We start from the raw sequence: 20,666 nt of genomic DNA, 5'->3' as shown, positions 1-20,666 counted from the left end.
CACCGGATTGGCGGGTAGTGTTTGATGTATCGGGGAATCGATATGTCTCGTCTGGACATGATAAATCGATCCACTAATCAACACCCATACTCCACCTCGGCAGGAGGAGTAAGTGGAGTCAACGGGGGAGCTGCGGCAGTTGACTCGTCACCGTGAGGATGGCCAGGTAAGTCTTTAACTAAAATTAGCTGAAGTTGCGTATCTTAGTTCCAACCCCCCTGCTAGTGTAGCCCAGGCCTAAGTCCTGCCTCTGTGCAGGGGACTGGATTAAATGACATATCAAGGTCCCTTCCAGACCTGCATTTCTAGGATTCTTGGCAAATCACTTCCTCTTCCTGTCTCCTAGCTGTGGACATTGGTTTTCATGTCTGGTGTAGTGGAGGGGCTTCCTGCTCCCCAGGACACTCCATGAATTGTTTGCCTGCAGCTGTCCAACCTCTTAGTCTGAGGCTCAAATACTATTTCCCAGAAGTGCTTTTAAGCAGATTCTCTGTTCTTCCCCACTCCATTTTGGGACACTCAGGTAATACCAGGGGAGCAGAAAACATCCGAGTCCCCTGCAGGAGATTCCCACATGTTGCAGGAGAGAGGAAAGAAGAGTCTCCACAGTGCATTATAGCAGATGTATTCATCTCATAGGCCTTGTGCTGCAGGGGCTATGGCAGGGTGCAGATGAGCAGCTCAAACTAGCTCTAGCTACTGGCTAGTCTTCTGGCAGCCATAACCAGCTAGTGCAAAAGAGAGCAGCCTCCAAGCTATTCCAACCTGTATCAAGGCAAACAGAAGATATCTGGTTCTTGGCTCTCAGCTCCCCGCTCCCTCCCTGAAGGCTATGCTAGGTTGCTTTCTGTAGCAGAGGACCCATATTTCATAGGATCTCCTCTAGCCTCAAGTAGAGCATTCAAGCACCTAATTATACATTGCCACCATGAATGACAACAGACCAGGGAAAGTATAGGAATTACTCTACAGTGTGGTGGTTACAGCACTCACCTAGGACTGGGAAGACCCTGTCCCAGTGTTTCTGAAAAAACTGAAATAGCTGTAGCAAGAGTGTCAGAGGCAGTCATGTTGTAGCACCCCCTTGCAGCTGGGTGTGCCTGTGCACAACTCTGCCTCATTTCCACTCCTTCTCCCTGAGCAGGAACTGAACAAGTCTCTGACTGTTGTTACTCCCTTGCTTGGCTTGTTTATTGGCACACATGTAACCTTCCTATTCCCATACTGGACTTTGGAAATCTTTCCATTAAACTCCCAATGGTGCAGCCAAAGTAACATTCCCTTTGGGACGTCTACCAGGTGTGGGCTAATCTTCCAGGGATTGTTTTAAGTACACTCCTAACCCAAATTAATAAACCACAGATCCTCTTTAAATGTGCCCTTCTTCAAATTCCTCTCCCTGAGCCACCCTTGTGTATAGTCCTAGAAAAATCAATAAACCACACATCCAGTCTCCCTTTATCATGTGATACTTCCCAGGGCTCTCTCTGGCCACAGGTTCCTTTCCTGAGCTCAGGATTACTTGTCTTCCCGAGCTCAGGATTACTTGTCTTCCCCAGCCCAGGGTGCTATCCTGCCATCTTCCTCAAGGCCCATCTTGCTGGTACTTCCTGTTTTCTTCCCTTCTTCCTAAGGGCTACCTGACTTTATATAGGGTAGAGGTGCCCACTATTAACCTTATTGGGAGGTACTTAACAGGTGGACTGAGGCCACTCCCTGCTAAGGGACTAGTCCTAACTATGACAAGGAGAGACTGTCTGATAAGGTGTTTTCTCCATCCCATAGTCTGATGGCTAGGGATCACTCCTGTAATGTGGGAGAACTCAGTTCAAACTCCTTCTCTACAGCAGGCAGAGAGCAAAATTGAACCAGGATCTCCCCCAACCCAGGTGAGGGCCCTAATGACCAGGCTACTGGTTATAAGGGAGACATTCCTTCCTCCCACCAGGCCATTTTGTGACTCTAGCCTCCCTTGGCTTTGTTGAAAAGCAGAACTTTGAGTTGGGTCAAAATTAAAAAATTTGCTATTTCTGAAACTTTTTTTTTTTTTTGGTTGAAACTATTTACTGAACTCACATTTCACGATGACCAAACTTGCACTTTTTGGCAAATAAACTATTTGACAAACAATTTTCGCTCAGCTTTGCTGTTTAGTCACCTGTCTCTTTGTGCTGCTTGGTAACTTTCCACTCTCCAAACCCTCTCCCTGCAGACCAATGTGCTCAAACTAATTTCCCAACCTTCAGCCACCCTCCTTAGCAAAACTATTGTGTGATCCAAGTACAGTCATTAAGGTTGACAACTCTTTTTTCTGGCCAGTCTGAGGAAGATGTGAGACAGCCATACCAACAAAGATGGAATCCATGCATGCACAAACAGGAGCATTCATAATCCAGCAGTTTGCTTAGTTACAACTTCATAATATCAACTAGAATTCCTAAATTATACATAGATTCCCCAATTCATCACAGGCCTACCCAGGGATACAGGTACATTCCCACAACGCACACACCCTGCAATGTAAGTTCCTCTCCAGAATTGCCTGTCTGGCGTTCCTTCTCAGGGCAGCTTATTTGGGCTTATGTTCATCCAGAATGACCCAATCAGGATCACTTTGGCAGCAGTGTCTAGAGTTGGGTACTCTGAGTGGCTTACTTTGGTCCATTGTCCTTTTTTCTAATGGCTTGGGCCTAAGTTCCAACTAGTCCCTTCTGCTCTCATAATCTAGAATGAGTCTGTTCCTATTCTTCCCTGAATGCTGGTTCTTCCAACACCAAATGGAGCAAATGCAGCAGGACTGATTTGGAGATGGGGAAGGAGAGAGACTCAGCTCTAGGCCACTGGGATGATTCCAGCCCAGCTCAGCAGGGCCCAAAATTAATTCCCTTCTGCCATCTGGTCCACAGACACTAGATTCTCACTACATTTCTTGCTAGGCCAGGTTCCAGCAGAACTGGGTCTGCGGGGCTCCAATCACAGAGATAAAGAACTGTGTCTCCGTTCCACGCCTAGAGATGGTCCCTCCATCTTAGTCCCACCACCTGGGTCCCAGCCCATGTCAGTGTGCAGGGCTTTCTGGGGAGTACCACACCTGAGTCTGGGACTAGAGACTGGCATAAGGTCTGCCCCTGCCCCCCCACAATCCACTGCTGTCCGTGCTGCTAAGAGTGGCAGTGCAGCTTGTTTCATTCCTTTTCCCAGTCCCAGTTTGTATTCTACGAGCACTAGCGTGAGTGTACAGTGATATTTTCTGCCCAGTAGGGTTTTCTATTCTGCTGAACCATATGGAGGTCAGCCAGCGATTTTGCATAAGAACAAAACATACAGTCTGCAGCATAAGTTTTGCTACATAAGCCCCTTCCTTATGGCTCACTAAATCTGGTCTGGGGCCAGGATTAGGAACAGATTAGCCACCAGGCCATCTTGCCTGATGCACCAGCTGTTTTCAGAGCCCATGCTCCAAACACACACAGTGGTGCGGAGAGGAATCCTGCTTGGAACTAACAGCCTCTGTCCTCTCAAGGTGTTCCTCACTATAGAGAGAAGCAGATCCCAGTGCCAGGACCTTAGAAGTGGCTTAGCACTCACTCTAAGTGGTGGTGCAGGGCTGTCACAGTTATTGGAAGTTGGACATGCCCCAGGGGCTCTCGTCCCAGAGCCACTCTCTAATAATAGCCCTTTTAGTGGGACATGGGTAATTGGTGCCTGGAGGTAATCATGAGGGAGAATGCAACATCTTCTCCCTTTCAACCTGCACTGACCAGAAGCACTGTGCTACCTGACCATTCTTCCCGCTGGAACTACTGTGTGTCAGTCTGGGCTGCTCTGACACACAACCATTTTACTCACAAACCCCACAGCAAAGGGCCATATTCCCACTCAAACACCTAATCTGGGCACATAAGAGATTCTGCAACTCCCTGTTTGCAAAACATCACCTGTATCAACACCGGACACCTGGATGCAGGGAGCCATTGTTGGCACCACAATGGCCTCACCTGCTCCAGGGCCAGTGCAGTTACTTCTCCACACCCACTTTACTTCACAGAGCCTTGCTTGGGTTTTTGAGCCTTTTGAAAACCTAGCCCCCTATCAACCCCCTCCATCTCCATCTCCTCTTCTGTGAAATGGGGACACAGCTATTCACCCGCCTCTATAAAGTGGTGGCTGGAAAGTGCTAGAAGACAGCTAAGGATTATTCAGACAGGATCTTGACACTGCCAGAGAAAATTAAGTGCTGCAACCAAGGCCTTGGATTTGTCACCTGAGCCCTGATCCTTATCTGCCTTTTTCTGCTGCTCCCCTCTGGTTTCAATATGCTGCCTTGTGCGACCTCATGAAATGCAAACCCTGGCTCAAGTGACCCCTTCTCGCTTCCAAAGAGAAAAGTTGAATGGGTACTTAACATGCTCATCAGGATCCTGTTTCTCCCTCACTTTCCACCTCCTCTCTCCTTCCCCACTCCTGCCTGATGCTCAGGAGCCTGGTTTTATTTCCTTATTTACTCATGAGATGGGATTTTGCTTGGGGGTTTCTATATACAGCACCCAATCCTTTTCCTTAGCGGATTAGCTCTTTGCAGCAAGCTGCCTACGTATGCAGTTTAACCTAATCTTCACATCACTCCACTAGCTTCTTTTGCAATTTATACTGAGCTGAAATCTAGCCATAGTCTCTCTGCTTCCTATTTCCCACCAGCTACAGAAATCTTTTAGGGACCTCAGCATGGTGCTTTCCCAGCTCCCTCTCATCTGCACCCGGGGGTACATTGTGAATGGAAGGGGGTCAGGCCCCCTTCACCTGCATTGCTCACATTTAGTATGTTCATTTAATGGGAGTGGGCCAGAAAAGCCCTGTGCAGTGAGTGTTCCTGAGGTAAGCAAAGCTGGGATGTCTCCCAACCCCCTTCTCTGCCTCCCTGCACTGAGCAGAGCCTGGCCTGTCTAACTCAGATGATGAGCCCTGGGGGCAGGAACCATGTTGCTGAGCACACACCTCCAGTGTTTATCAAAGAAATCCCCAGGTCTCAGGCCTCTCTGCTCTGACAGATCATTCCCTGATCAGCTTTCATTCACTCTCCACTGGATGAAGAAAGGCACAGGGTTAGTGGGGTGGGCAAACTGCCTCACTCCCTTAATTGCTACCATGTGTCCAGCTGTTACCCAGAATCCTTCCCTAGCCCCTACCTCTCCTCTTCTTTCAGGGTAACTCTCCTGGGATCTACAATCCCCCATCATTTCCCTGCCTCAGCCAAGGCTCTGTTAGTCCCGTGATACCCTAGATTATCCCTGTTAGCCTTTGAGATCATCAGGCTCAATGGGTAGTGATCAACGACTCCATGTCTAGTTGGCAGCTGGTATCAAGTGGACTGCACCAGGGGTTGGTCCTGTTTTGTTCAACATCTTTATTAATTATCTGAATGATAGGATGGATTGCACCCTGAGCAAATTTGCAGCTGACATTAGCCTGGCAGGACAGGTAGATATGCTGGAGGGTAGGGATACGGTCCAGAGTGACCTAGACAAATTGGAGGATTGGGCCAAAAGACATCTGATGAGGTACAACAAGGATGGAAGAATCCCATGCACCACTACAGGCTGGGGACTGACTAGCTAAACAGCAGTTCTGCAGAAAAGGATTTGGGGATTACAGTGGACAAGAAGCTGGATATGAGCCAGAAGTATGCCCTTGTTGTCAAGATGGCTAATGGCATATTGGGCTGCATTAGTAGGAGCATTGCCAGCAGATCGAGGGAAGTGATTATTCCCCTCTATTTGACACTGGTGAGGCCACATCTAAAGTACTGCAGCCAGTTTTGGGCCCCCAACTATGTAAAGGATGTGGACAAATTGGAGAGAGTCCAGTGGAGGGCAATGAAAATGATTAGGGGGCTGGGGCGCATGACTTACGAGGAGAAACAGGGAACTGGGCTTATTTAGTCTGCAGAAGAGAAAAGTGAGGGGGGACTTGATAGCAGCCATGAACTACCTGAAGGGGGGTTCCAAAGAGGATGGAGCTTGGCTGTTCTCAGTGATGGCAGATGACAGAACAAGGAGCAATAGTCTCAAATTGCAGTTGGAGAGGTCTAGGTTGGATATTCGGAAAAACTATTTAACTAGCAGGGTGGTTAAGCACTGGAATGGGTTACCTAGGGAGGTAGTGGAATCTCTATCCTTAGAGGTTTTTAAGGCCCAGCCTGACAAAGCCCTGGCTGGGATGATTTAGTTGGGGTTGGTCCTGCGTTGAGCAGATGACTAGATGACCTCCTGAGGTCTCTTGCAACCCTAATCATCTATGATTCTATGAAACCACGTGACTCCCTTATATGTGTTGCTGTGCAGAAGAGAATGTGCCTTCCACTCTTCCCTTTCAAGCCATGCTTTAGTTCCACCACTGCAGCCCCAGGCCTTGGCCTCTGGGCAAGCCCCTCTGCATGGCTCTCCTCCATTTCTAGTTCAAATAGCAGATCAATTCATGTGCATAGAGCTTGATCACCTTACACACAGGTGGCCAAAACCTTCACAGGGACAATTCCATTTGCAGACACCCTGGCGAATACAACCCTCAAAATATTTATACAAGAAGCAACTAGCTTTCTGTCTCTGTGACGTTTGGCCTCCGTCTGTCCCTGTGTCCTGGCCCATCCTTCCATTTGGAAAATTCTTTTGCCCAAAGTCACTAGCCCTAGATCACAGAGGCTAGTTCAGGCAGGCCTGGATGTTAGCTGTCTTACAGCACAAAAGAACCTGAGAGAGATTTGACTAAAGCCAATGGCCTCTGCAACCAGCTCCTCTGCAATTCCCCAAGCAAAGAAGAGAAAGTGCCTAGTCGACAGGACCCCCAAACCACCATTTGGAAGCTGTTGCTGCAGCCAGCCCTCACCGCATCCCTTGTGGAGGCCCTCCTTTTTTAACCCTTGCAGTGTAGTTTTATATCAAGCACTCCCACTAGTGTCATACCAGGGATTTTACTTATACCCATGCCACAACAATATTACTAATGGTGAATAATCCAGCATCTTTGTTCCCAACATCACCTTCCTGGCCCCCAGCCCACCACCAACTCCACTCACCTACCAGCCCCTACTTAAGAAGATGTCTCTGATAGCAGCAGCCCTGAGGGCACCATTTAAAATCCTTTTCTCCTCATTTTTAGCACAACAACTTGACCCTCCCGGAGTTGGCATGTGAGTTGTCTCACTTGATGGGTAGCTCTTTGACTACAGCACAATATCTTCCCCACTCATCTCTGGCCTGGAAGTAGGGTCCTTTTTACACACACATGGCCCTCTCAGATGTCCATGGAACTTATTAATTTCCTGGCCCTTTGACTGGGTGCTTCAGACAAGGCTCTGTTAGTCCCATGATACCCTAAAATATCTCCTCAGCCTTTGAAACCATGCTACTCCCTCTTCAGTGGCTCTAATATCTGGACCACTGTCCTTCTCTTTGCTTTCCCAAGCTCTGCTTTAATGCCACTAGGGCTGCTCCAGGCCTTGGCCTGTAGGCAAATCCCCTTTTGAGTGTCTCTCCTTCTCCATTTGTAGTTCAATCACATGACATACCCCAGCAGGGTTCGGTTGTAACCCAGGTATCCAGCCTGGAGAGGCCAGTGGCCTGAACAGGGGAGTGGGAATCCGAAGCTCCTGACCACAGGGTACAAATTCCTCCCCCTCTCATTGTAAGGGGTGGATCCCGCCCCCAGGGGGAATGAGCGCTCCATGGGCCGAAGGGCGTGACGTGCAAGGCCTCTTGCCCTGACTCCATGTGTGGGGGAGGGGATATATCCCCAAATAGAGGTGCAGCAAGGTGGCCTAAGGAAAGGAGGTAGGCAATGGGCGGTCCCAGGCTTTTTGCATGGGGCCAGGTACCTGCTGCCCCGCACGCAGCTAGGCAGGGGAGGAGGCGGAGGCTGCTGGTATGTGGCAATAGGCACCAGCCAGCCCTCGCCGGGCCAGCCCCACACAAAGCCGGATCCCAGGGGGAGGCAGCACGAATCACCGCAGCGACGCTGGCCCAGGGAGCTTCGATGGCACCAGGCACAGGCGACTACAGCCCGAGCCGAGCCGAGCCGAGCTGAGCCAGTAGGAGGAGCCGGGGCTGCGAGGGAGGAGCCGCTCCGGCTCAGCAACACGGTGATCCGGAGCAAGGTGCAGAGGGAGTCGGGCCCAGCCCGGGGCCCGGCCAGCTCCGCCCCGGGAATCCCGGTGCCACGGCAGCAGAGTCCTCGCCTCCAGCAGAGCAGGTGCAGCGGGCGGAAAGAGCCGTAGCGCAGAGATCCCGGGCTGGCTGCCGCCTGCCGGGGGAAGGGAGCTGGGCACCGGGGTAGGGATGATCCGCGCCCGGGGAGGTCCCGGCCCCTGATGCGGCTCTGGAGCCGGATGACAGCGCAGCCCACTTCCCTCCCCTTCCCCGGTCTCAGGGGCCCCGCGGCTGCTTCGGCTCTGGATCCTCAGATCCCTCCGAATTCGGTGTGACCCACGCGGTGATCCGGCTCCAATCTGGATATAGACCCTCCTTCTTGGTGACCCGGATTGCACGGTACCCGGCTCCGCTGGCGATTGCACACCTCTTTCCCATCCCGGGAATCGTCCTCCTTGACTCTGCCCGTAACGGCGTCGATTTTGCAGCCGCCACAAGGATTGGAGACTATCTACCTGCTTCTGTTTGGATTGCACATAGTTTCCTTGCACCGCTCGAGGTTGCACAGCAGCGCTGCACTGACCCGATTGCACAACATCAGCACCGACACATCTCCAGATTGCACGTTAGTTACTTGCAGAAATTGGGATTGCACAGCAGCCTTTGTACAGGTCCATACTGCACATTACTTACCTGCACCAATCCGGATTGCTCAATAGCCTTGGGCTAATCCAGACTGCACAAAATCCTTTGCGCTGATTAGATTGCACAGCAGATCCCAGCATAGATTGCACCTGCACTGATCTGGATTGCACACTATTCACTTACACTGATTCAGATTGCACATTATTTACCTGCACAGATTCAGATTGCATAGCTGCTTCTGCAGGTGTCCGTGTGTGTTTGCTCACTGCCAAAACTGGTGAAAGATGTTGCCAGGGTCTATCCAGATCTCTGGGGAGACTTTATCAAGTGCTGAGATCCGGGACATTTGCGAGAGCCTGCGGGAGAACGCAGTGCGCCTGCTGTCACTCCGGGGCTGCCAGCTTTCTGACCGGGATTTCGGGCGCATTTGCCGAGGGGTAGCGGAATCTCACTCCTTGGCTCAGCTCAACCTCAACCTGGGGATTGTGTCCAACATCAACCGGGTGAAGCAACTGGCAGAAGCCCTGAAGACAAACCGCTCCATCCAGTCTCTGTTGTAAGTAGGGGATACCTTGCTGGTTCCATGGAGATGGACCACCCCCAAGAGTGGCCATCCAGAAGTGCAGTATCCCTGCCCCCAGAGAGTACCCATGTCAGGAGATGTGCTTGCCCCAGGCGACCTGTTCTGACAGGGTTGTCTCACCCCTCTGGCACTCTGTTGCTCTTCAGTCCTGTAAATTAATTCCTGAGAAAAAAAGTATTTGATTTTAAGCATCAAGTCCCCCTGCCCCATGCTGGGAGGAAGCCACCACTGCACCTCTCCCATCTGTATTCTTCTGGCATATCTGATATATCTCCTATGTTGGAAGGGGAATGTCTCTGCATCCTTAATTCCTCAGACCCATTTGTCCCATGCTGGGAGAGAGCTGTCTGCACCCTTGAAGTCCCCAGCCCTGCTTCCTGTTCTATGCTGAGAGAGGACTGTCTCTGTACCTCTACCACCTGTCACCAATCTGTTCTAAGCTCCCTCATTCAGGGACACAGCATCACTACGCATTTTGGAGCGTTGCCCCCACCAGGCAGTGGTATCTTCCTCCTGTTCCCTCTGTATCTTAGTTCCTATCAGCTGAGGAAGTCCCCAATGCCGTCAGGAAGGTACATAAATAATCCTTAGCCTTTATCCACACAGCCTCCATGGGAGCCCCCTGACAGACGCCGGCCTAGCTCTCCTCAATCCAGCGCTCTCCATCCATCCCTCTCTGGTGGCTTTGGACTTGGGAGACTGCATGCTGGGTGATGAGGGCATCAACTTGGTCTGTGGGCTCCTGCCTCCTGATGGAGCCAAGTCAGGTAAGCAAAAGGGTCTGTGGGGTATGCAGTGGCCATTGGAACTCCTTTATGGCTCAGGCCCCTCTGCTTAGAGCTAAACATCCTCTGCCTGTGACTTGTTAGGGGAGCAGGACATAAAGTTTCTCCCTCTGCTGAGACATGGCACAAGACTTCTCCTCCCAGCGTAAGTGCAGTGGAACCATCCCTTAGTTCAGGAGCTGTTGCACTGGGTGAGGACTCTGCTTTCTCCTTGCCTAGTTCTAAGGGGAGGGACCCTGTCCAATGGAGCATGGCTCCTGGTACAGTGGACTGTTCCATTGGCAAGATGCTAGTGGGGAATGGTGGCCAGTTTGCCACCTCGTGATGGGAGAGTTTGAATTTAGGGGGAGGGAGGCACAAGGCTTGGACTTCTGATTTGGTGTTAATATTTTGCACTCGTGAAGCCTGAGCTGTGATTGATGCATTTACAATGAATGCAGATCAATGCACATTACATTCCTCCTCCCTCCCACCCGCATTCTGCCCCGGAACTGGGTTTTACAGTAAATTCACTTCATTGGCTCCCCAGGGAATTAACACTGAATGATCCCTCCTGTCTGTTTTATGGGGAAGGGACTAACTGCTGGCTGAATAAGTTCCTCTTTACAGGGGATGAAGTCTGAGGCCTGGGCTCTGTCTCTACCCTCTCCCCCCAGCACCCTAACCAGCTATTGACCTCAGGCCTCTCGGGGTATATGCTCACAAGAGATACAGCAGCCACCCTTCTGAAACTCAAGCTTCAGTACCTGCCTGTCCTGCCCGTCTCCCATGCTGAGACTACTTCTTGTGAGCAGATGAAGGGGCAGCACTGCAGGTAGTAGCACTAATCAGATAATTAACCTTAGTCATTCTGTAAATCATACCCTCTCAACCAATCAGGGTGCAGGAAATTGTGAAATTCTGAGCCATGCCACTTCCTATCTCTGTGATTGGCTGAGCAGGTTCTCCTCTGGAAGGTTTGGTGACATGTCTGGACCCTTAGGGTGTTCATTGGCTTCTTTCTCTTCTCCAGGCCTTAAGGAGTTAACACTAAGCGCAAACCCGGGTGTCACGGCCAAAGGTTGGGGGCGCCTGGCCATTGCAGTAGCTCACAGCTCCCAGGTGCGAGTGTTGAACCTGGACTACAACCCCCTCGGTGAGCGGCACAGGCGTGAGAGGCTCTGAACTACTAGCTTGACAGGCTTTGTGTGAGTTTGCTGCTGCTGAAGGTGCTGGTCTGATGGCCCTGGAGAGTGAATCTAGACCAGGGACATCCTGGGCACTGGCAAGGCAATGCAGGTTCCTCCACACTGTCCCTTCTGCTGGGCCTCTTCCCTGCCCTGGAGGTGAGGGCTGGGATGACCTGATACAAGCAGACTTGTCTTATATAGGCAACTATACCTCTTCCCCCTCTCCCCCTCAAAAAAAGAAGTGTCCCAATTTTTCACACTTGTTATGTGGTCACCCTAGTGAGGGAGGAGTTCATTCTTCATAGCCTATTCAGTCCCCTGCTTGAGACTGGGGGCCAGTTAGTTCCACTTGTGCTGATAATTTGTGTGATGAGGACACATGTTCTGCCTGGAAATGCATCAGACATGTTTCACAGAGGAGATGGCAGCTGCAAGCAAACTAGGGAGGAAAGACTGTGTCCCCCACCTCCACCCCCTGGGGTCTCTGGGCTCCCCTTGTCCCACAGCCTGCATCAGGCCTCAGCTCAGGTGGTGACCTTCCTCTGCTCCCTCCCATTCCCAATCCCTTTGGCCTGAGCAGTTGGCCTGCCAGATGGAACATGCCCCCCTACCCCCTTTCCTCCAGCTCCTTCCCTGGATAATAGCATGGAGGAGAAGAGCCTGGCAACGGTTGCCATGGAAACCAACTCTCCTTCTCCAGCTTGTGTTGCTGAAGCAGGACTGGCAGCTGGTGAGGCAGAGACCAGGCCATGTGGCTCTCCTACCTCACCCTGCCCAGGAAACTAGGCCAAGCAGCTCTCTCTCCCCTCCCTGCCCCATCTCCCCACCTCCACCCCACCCCAGCAGAGACCCTGGCTGGCTGGGTGCTTTCTACTCTGTGTTACGAGTTCCTAACATGGTAGCTGATGAAACCCCACCTGTGACCGTCTGGGGAGTGCTTCACAGGCACTGGCTGCCACTGAGGCCAGCCCCAAAAGAGCTGCTCCCCTGCAAGGGGTGACAGCATGTCTGCTGGCTAGGACAGTAGACTCTTGGTTCTATTCCTGACTCTGTGAGGGAGTGGGGGCCAGTGGTCAGAGCAGAAGGCTGGGAGCCAGGACTCCTGGGGTCTGTTTCTGGCTCTACTGACTTCCTCTCTGACCCTGTGGCCAATCACTTCCCCTCTCTGTGCCTGAGTTTCCCAACTGGTGATGACGGGATGCTCCGAGATCCTTGGGTAGGTGGATGGAAGGTGCTGTGTATGAACAAAGTCTTCTTGTAAGAGAAACAGTTTCACTATGTTCCTTCAAGTTCTCTACGTTCACTCCCAGAACAGCCAGTCACAGCCCACAACTAACATTCCATCCCCCCCAACTTGTCTCTTTTCACAACCACCAACCCTTCTCCTCCTCCTCCTCCAAAGTGTTCCTGGCACATAGGGATTAACTGGTAGCATTGGGACAGGGTAGTCCCATGATCTGCCTGGCCCAGTGGATACATGGTCTGTGTGAAGCCAGATTCTGCTGACATCCCCTGGCTTTCTTCTCCTCCAGGTGACCAGGTAGCAGGGATGCTGGCTGTTGCTGTGGCCTCCAGTCGCACCCTGGAGGTTCTGGACTTGGAAGGAACAGGACTTACCAACCATTCAGCCCAGGTAAGGAGTGTCGGGTGCTGATATAGCATCATCTGCACCTCAGGGACACAGGTGTCAACAAAGAGTGGAGTTCCCAACCCTGAGATGTACCTCCTACCCCTCCCCACCGTCAATGGATCCTCTTCTCAGAACAGTCTCTGCACCTAGAAGTACTGCTACTATCTGTTCCTTTTCCTGACCCATGGCTCTCAGCCCTTAGAGGTCCCGCTCAGCCCTAGCCAGTGGAGGGCGAGAGAGCAGATTTTTTGGTTCTCTGGAAAAGTGAAGAAGGTTTGGTTTCAGGAAGAAGTCTTGGAGTTTAGGCTTAGAGCGGGTAGGACTTGAGCTTAGGGGGTTATAGATAATTATCTGCTTAGTGTTTTTTTGCAGTTTCTTCTCTGAGAAGCTCAGCTCATGGTACTGAGATTTCCCATTTTCACTGTCTCATCTGACTCAGGCTTACAGGGGACCCAGCTGGAGGTGGCAGGGGACGTTTTCAGGTAGGATAGAGCAGGAGTAGTTTCCTCCTTGGGTACAACCAGGAAGTCCTGGCAATGGTCTCAGGTGGAGAGTTCTTAGTGTCCCTAAAAGCTGGTGTGGGGGGCTCAGAGGTGGATGAAGAGAGTACAAAGCAGCTCTGAACCCCCTTCCTGTCAATCTGACTTCTGTCTGTGCTGCCTTTCTACCCGCTTCTGGCTCTTGTTCTGCTCAGACCTTGCTGGACATGGTGGAGAATTACCCAACCGCCCTGCGGACGCTGATCCTGGCCGAGAACAACATCAGTCCTGAGCTGCAGCAGCAGATCTCAGACCTGCTCTCCGAGGGTGAGGAAGAGGAGGAGAATGAGGCTCATGAAGTCACAGCCAGGGAGAAGAACCCCTGGATCTGCCAGAGCAGTAAGACCTCTGGGACCCCAGAGAGGTGGAGATGAGGCTGGACTGGGGAGGCTGGCAGGAATGAGGGTTCTGTGATGTTTTCTGCTGGGATGAGTATGTCACTTTGGGGTTGGTAAATGGACAAGGTCCCACCTCATTGTGGGCTGGAATACAAACTGAGTTCAAGTCTCATCAGCCAATTAAGTAGAGTTGGGCTGGGTCAGTACTTCTATAGGAAGCCTCCCAGGACAATCCGGTGTCTGCAAGAAGTGGAGGTGGGACTCAGATGGCTCTTTACAGTACCAGTGCCCTGGCATGATGCTGCAGGAATTAACATCTTTCAGCAGAGACGTAGAATCAGAGTCATGAATAGTAAAGCTCCCATGGGTCTTTTCATAAAACTTGGGGAGTTGGCCCTGGTGTCTCAGCTAAATTCCAGATCATGTCATTCCAGGCTGCTTCCCTAAATTCCCCTCCAGTTTGAATGGGGTAAACCTTGTGAGGGTTACCAGCACTATATTCTATCTGCAGTGGCTGTATTTGAAGGAAAGGGATATTGTAGTGATTCCAGTGAGCTATTGTATACCACTGTTTGATAGGAATCCAGCAGAACTAACAGGGATAAAGGCAAAAAGGAGATCTACCCAGATCCTGCTCATTTTTTAACCCAAGCTCCTTAGTTGTCCCATCAAAATATGAACTAGTATAGCTGCTCCTAAAGCACCGAACAAATCCAGACTCCAATGCCATAGCACCACAAAAACTGGGAACTAGTACCTGGATCCAGCCAATTTTGGCCAGTGCCCACCCCTGCCCACTCCCAATTCCAGTGTCTAAATAGAAAACAAGCATAGCTGCTCATAATGCACCAAAAACATCTGGCCCCTGATACATCTCGGTGCAGCAGTGCCCCAAAGCCTGCCTCCAACTCCCAGATTCTGTGAGATCCAATCAATATTTGGACCTAGTCCCCCAAATTTCATTGTCCAAATAGAGACCAGCACAGCTCCTCTGAGTTAAAAAACATCTGGCCCCAATGCTTCCTGGTGCAAGAACCTGACTTCAGCATTTTGGAAGAAGGATGGGGTGGTCTGCTATTAAATAGCCTTCTCAACAGAAACACATATATGTTCAGCTCCATACACACCATCAAGGCGCTCAGCTGAGTTTGGGGAAGAATTCCTTTGGCAACAGTGGCTGGTTCTTTGTGCAGTCATGTACTGGCCAGTGCCATCAGGAGCAGTGGGGAGGGTGAGGTAATGGTATGTTTTATCTGCTTTCCAACTTCACCTTCCTCTTTAAAACTGACCATGTCAACCTTCCATTCAGACAGTGTGAAGAGCGGGAATTTCCAGGTGTCAGCTGGGAAACAAAGTGCCAAGTGCCAGTGGTCATGTGGCCCCTTGGTTCTCCACAGCATTGCTTCCCATGTGCAGCAAGAGCAGATCTGCTGCTTACTCCTGTGAACCCTGCAGCGCCAGCACAGCTGAAGGGAGGGGGGCAGGTTGGGGGCAGCTGGATTCTGTTCTTGTGGATTGGCAACAGAAAGGGTTGCAAAGTTAAAGCCAGTTATACCTGTACAGCCTTTCTGAGAGCATAGGAGTTGTCATTAAGGGCAGACTTTGCAGGCAGTGGGATTGCACAGGTGTCATTGAAGGGCTAATTTGGCCAGCAGAACCCATAGTGCTCGTGATGATGGACAGACTCTCAGATCCCAGGGGGAGTTTTCAGGGCTGGCTTTTCCTTTGTAACCTGAGCACGCGGCGTCCCTGGGAAACAATACATCTGGATCCCCGCAGTGGCATGGGGGCAGTCACTTTAAGGTCCCCCAGACAGCATTAAGTCTGCCATGTTGCACAGAGAGTGTGCATCTAGTCACCTCTCCACCTCAAAATCCTCTCTGGCTTCTGGCTCCTTCCATGTTAGCCAAGCTCCTCATTAGCCCTCATTTGCTCTGCTTCTCTCGTGTCTTTTGTCCCCTTCTCTCACTCTCAACTCTGCGCCTGGTGTCCAGACCTGTGTTCTTCTCCAGCTCAAATGTCTAACATTCTCTCTCCCACCTGCTCCACAGATCCCAGCTCCCAGATGGTCTTGGTGACATCAGGTCTGGGCGAGAGCCTCTTAGCAGAAACAGAGATGTGACTAGGATACTCCTGCAGCGTCTACTGAGAAAAACACTGTTTGCCTGTATGGGTGGACCATGTGCAATGCGTGCATATGTGTGTGTGTGTGTGTTTGTTCACGCCACACATGCTGGGTGAATGTGCTGTATGTGTGCATACCCTGCTGTGCCCATGCCCACGTGCCTCCAGGAGGCCTGCCCCAATTGTGCGTTCACATCCTTTAAGTCCCATCCATGCCACCTTTGGGTTCCGAGTTTTGGATCCTGGCTGAGTGAATCTACATGAGTGTCTGTGTCACATGCTCTGTCAGCTGCTTGTGCTTATCCTCTTACTGCATGTTTAGATCACACAGCCTCCCACTCCTGGCTGTACATTCCTGACCCACATGCTGGAGGTTGTATTTATTCAGAGGTATATATTTGTGTATAACAGATGTTCTTTCTATTGCTTGTACTGGTGTCTTGAAGAGTTTTATAAAGGTCACAAATGTGGCACAGCTCATGGGGTGCAAGAGGCTCTGTCATTCCTGCTCCCACTGACAGGGAAGGGCATTGAGTGGGCTGGGAGAGTTTGATTGAGCAGATGAGCCGTATGTCCTGGAGCCGGTGCTGGGCACGGTGTGTGAGCAAAGACCACATGGCCAGACTCTACTGCTCTGTCTCCACTTCCCCATGACCCAGAGCTGGCTATCAGGCTGAGTAGTTCTTGGGTTCTGTCTTGTGGGAGAGAGCCAGATCCAGTGTATGTATGCAGGAGATGCATGGTTCTCTGCTGTTCCATGAGAGTAGAGCCCTGAAATCTTGCTCATTGCTCGTACCTCTGAAGCATTTGCTCCCACGGGGAATCAAAGCTGAGCCAGATTCTGTATAGCCCCATCTCCCTGAAGGGAATTACAGTGAGAAAGGGCCAAAGCCCTTGCAGTAAGAGGGGCTTGTCCCTCTAATCCTGGAGCTCTTCTAACTCTAGCTCTTTTGTTAGCAGCTGCAGAGCTGGGCAGAATTTGCAGGGGAGCTGGCCAGTGAAAACCCAGGTGCTGCAGGCAGAGGTGAGGGGGACTCAGGCAGGGGTGCACTGCCCTTTTCACTCAGTGCTGACTCGAATGCCTCTGGAAAGTGCAGAGGGACGCAGTTACAGGGTGTGACAAGGGGATTCAGGCAGAGGTGCTCCTTGGGTCACATCCGCACCAATATTCCAGGGCAGTGCCAAGGGACGATGTGCTGTAGAAGCTGCTGTATCTCAGGTGAGCCTTAAAGCCAAAGGTCTGCTCCTTGGAGCAGTTTATGTAAGAGTGGGGAGGGAGGTCAAATTCCAGCTTGTGCCAGTCCAGTCTGCCTTCCTGTATCTGCCTTGGGAGACAGCTTATCCTGCCCGCCTATGGTGCATTCCCAAGTGCTGTTAGCCCAGGCTAGCAGCTTTGCGTCCGTGAGTTTGTTAAGTGCTTTCGGATGGCTGGGACACGGGAGCAGTTTAAGAGGTTTTATTCCATAATAATAAAACCCAGCAGGGCAGAGCCCCATCGCATCTGAGCTCAACCTGGCACCTGCCGCACACCCACTAGAGAACCAGGCAGAGTGGTTAGCTGGAAAGGCTCAGATTGGAGCTGGCTTCAAACCCAGGTAGAACAATGAACCTGTAACTGGCTGTGGCCTGGAGAGCTCACCCTTTCCCCACTCCAGCACTGCAGAGAGCCCTCAGCGCATGGGAGTGAGCACCCCACAAAAGCCAGGAGAGCCACGAGGACCCAGCAGTGCTCCAAAGTGCCTGACTGGACTCGGCTGGCTGCTAGCTCATCTCAGCTCCCACCGTGCTGGGCTTGTGGTGGTGAGGTCGCCCACTGGAGGGCACTCAGCTCTGGCCCTGCAGCACTGGAGGAAGGCTTTGGGAGAAGGGAGCAGCTCGATGAGTTGTGGGACACAGGGACCCATTCTTATGTGGTGGGATCCTGTCAGAGGCCAGACTGGGCAAGCTGGTGCTGGGAAGAGCCCCTCTGCATACCTGGTAGGAAAGGCTACACTATGGCATCATCAGCTAATTAGCATTCTCCCAGCTCTGCTCTCTCATCACTGCCACGCAGCTGTGTTTTTATACACACCCAGACTGATCCAGGCCCTAGGTCTGAGCTGCCTTCCTAGGCTCCCACAGCACACTAGCAGCACCACAGCAGTCTGTCTTCTACATGGCCACATGTGTCGAACTCGTCACACCCCAGCCTTTTCACTGCACTGGACAGTGATGCTCTCTCGCTTCCTTAGAGGTTGAGGTTCTCATGTATGCAGCACAGCGAAGCAACTGGGGCCCCCCATTCTGCATCCCCCTCCGCTCCCCCCCCATGTTCAGCTGGAGATAAGGAAGAGGTCACCCCAGTGACTTGTCCAAGACAGACTGGGCCTGGTGGTTGGGTGTTAACCCAGGTGCTGGGGGAAGCCAAGCACCTTGTAAAGATATTCGGGAGTCCTTAAGCTGCAGAGCAATGTCTAGTTGGGGTCAGTGGGAGTTAGCTGCTTTGGAAAATACCACTCGCAACATCTTTAGCACCTTTGAAACTCTTTCTGTGCCTCAGTTCCCCATGTGTGACACAGGGCTATGATCAGTGCCCTACCTCACAGCAGTGTGGGAGGATCAATACAGCAAGGACTGTGAGGTGCTCACAGTACTATGGTAATGGTGGGGGAGGATATAGAAATACCTCAGATAAGTAGGATAATGGGGCCCTAGCAAAAACCCACACACAGCTGACAAAGGGAAGCTCAGGACAGCAGGGACCAGCCCTAGAGAAGCAGGAAGGGTGTGAGCATCAGCAACTATCGTTCTCAGGAGGGAGCTGGGGGAAAACAGGGCTTTCTACAAGAAAGGGATAGGGACTATAACCAGAGGCAGGCTCCATGGAGCCAGTGGTGCCAGGGAAGCAGAGAGCTGGCAGTGGATCACAGTTGCTGATAGTTTGTGGAGATAAAGGCAAATTAGGCAGGTTGTAATACCCCCCCTTGCCTCCCCCACAAGGTATCACCTCCAGCAGAGGCTCACAAAAACTAGTTCAAACTGGAGTATTCACACACCAGACAAAGAAAGGACTTTTGGATAAATAACCTGACTTCACACTGACTCAGGATCTTCTTCCTGATCCAGCAAAGGGACAGGCCCTTTGGTCCAAGAGGGGCCCCCAATCCTTGTGGAAGGGCTGACACCTACCAGAGAGTCAGGGTGAGTGCTCATAAGCTTTTTAGCATGTGTATAGGGTGTTTGGTTTTTTTTTAATGTTTTCTCTGTAATGCTTTCACCTTAAGAACGTGCTCCCTTACCAAGAGCTGTTTGGCAACCTACAACTGCTGGCCAGTACACTATTCGTAGCCTCTGGAGAGAAAGCAAACTGCAGCCATTGGCCTTCAAGGCAGGGCCTTTCAAGATTTAAAGGCCCTGGAGCTCCTAGCCACAGCCAGAGCCCTAGGGCCTTTAAATCTTGAAAGGCTCCACCTCTTCTGGTTGAGGCCATGCTCCCACTCAGGTACCCTGCTCAAGACTCCAGGGTATGGTAAGTCCTTTAAGTTACTTTCACCCCTGCCCTCAGTACTAAACCCATTAATATAAGAGTCTCCCCCAATTTCCCGCACAGGGCCAGGACTGGCAGTCATAAGTCATCCACCTCTAGGCTAGGCCCAGGGGCAGTGCCTTGACAAGGCAGCTCCATCACCCAAAGACTAAACACCAGCTCTGCATCACACATGCTCCAGGCTGTGAGGGAGGTGGCTGGGTCCCTGGTTAGAACCCTGCTGGGGAAGCAGGGCTGTGGGGGATTTGGCACAAAGCATGCACCCTGTGGAGAAGGCTCCAGCCAGTGCCTGCCCAGCAGGATATACACAGTAGGCCAAGTGCCCCTTGCATCTTGTTGGAGCCAGGCAGGGGAGAGATTGTGTTTCAGGGCTAGAATTAGGTTGGAGGATTAAAGAGCAGCTGTTCCCAGGAGCACACAATAAAATAAATAATTGTAGGGACAAAGGGAGCAGGAACCACAGCTAAAAAGGGGGAAAAGGAAGAGTCTCCAGCAGGGAGGCAGCACTGGATCAGCTCAAGCTACCACATGGAGAGGCAGGCCAACCAGTCTTCCTTGTCCTGGCCATCGGGTCTTGGCCAGGGAGCTCCTAAGGTACTATAGGGGACCTCACTGTGTGAGCTCAGTGGCCTCTTTATCCCTCAAACTTGAAGAGTCTTTTCCTGTGGGGTTCACAGCATCACCAGCACCAAATATTCAAAACTCCCAAGTCAGGCCCCCCAAAGTTATGGGACTGGCATAAAAATCAAGAATACAACATAAACAGTGGGTTCTCTCTCTTTGCCGTTTGCTTTCGGAGCCTTTAGGTGCCCATGGGTCATATTTACCAGATTTTCTCCATAAACACAAGGGTTAGAAATACACCTCTTTTAAATGAAAGCTGCTAGTCTTATCTAATCACATGGCCCCAGGAGCTGGGGTTTTAAAAATAATCAGCAAGCAGCACAGAGTTGGCAACAGAGTTTGGCACATGTGGGCTAGTTAGAAAAGGTGCCAGACTGAGCCCTGGAATTACAGCACAGGGACAACCAGCCCCAACGAGGTCCAGAAGTGTTCAGTGCCCCTTTCTCCCATGAGCCCTATGTCTCTCTCCTGAGTCTCGGGGGTTTTGGTTGAATGATACTGGCCTTTTGAGGCAGGAGCATCTACATTTTCAAAATATGAAACCACGACACTTTAGGCAGCT

The 20,666-nt window shown here is 51.4% G+C and overlaps 1 protein-coding gene across 3 annotated transcripts; it reads left to right on the top strand.

The window, feature by feature from the left end:
* Positions 1–8,159: 8,159 nt before the first annotated feature.
* LRRC73 (leucine rich repeat containing 73) lies at positions 8,160–17,611 on the top strand. 3 transcript variants are annotated; one of them, XM_030557167.1, is made up of 6 exons: positions 8,162–9,342; positions 9,976–10,136; positions 11,167–11,289; positions 12,856–12,956; positions 13,648–13,759; positions 15,882–17,611. In XM_030557167.1, exons 1-6 carry the CDS (start codon positions 9,071–9,073, stop codon positions 15,950–15,952), a joined length of 840 nt encoding a protein of 279 aa, XP_030413027.1. In that variant the 5' UTR covers positions 8,162–9,070; the 3' UTR covers positions 15,953–17,611. The 3 variants fall into 3 exon arrangements, with proteins under 3 accessions (XP_030413028.1, XP_030413027.1, XP_030413026.1); XM_030557166.1 differs by having other exon boundaries at positions 13,648–13,831; XM_030557168.1 differs by lacking the exon at positions 11,167–11,289 and having other exon boundaries at positions 8,160–9,342; positions 13,648–13,831.
* The last annotated feature ends 3,055 nt before the right edge of the window (positions 17,612–20,666 follow it).

This window comes from Gopherus evgoodei, chromosome 3 (genome assembly GCF_007399415.2).
Source record: "Gopherus evgoodei ecotype Sinaloan lineage chromosome 3, rGopEvg1_v1.p, whole genome shotgun sequence".
In the NCBI taxonomy this organism is placed as follows: Eukaryota; Metazoa; Chordata; order Testudines; family Testudinidae; genus Gopherus; species Gopherus evgoodei.
Note: the sequence above shows the minus strand (reverse complement) of the source record. Positions and strands in the feature narration are given on the sequence as shown.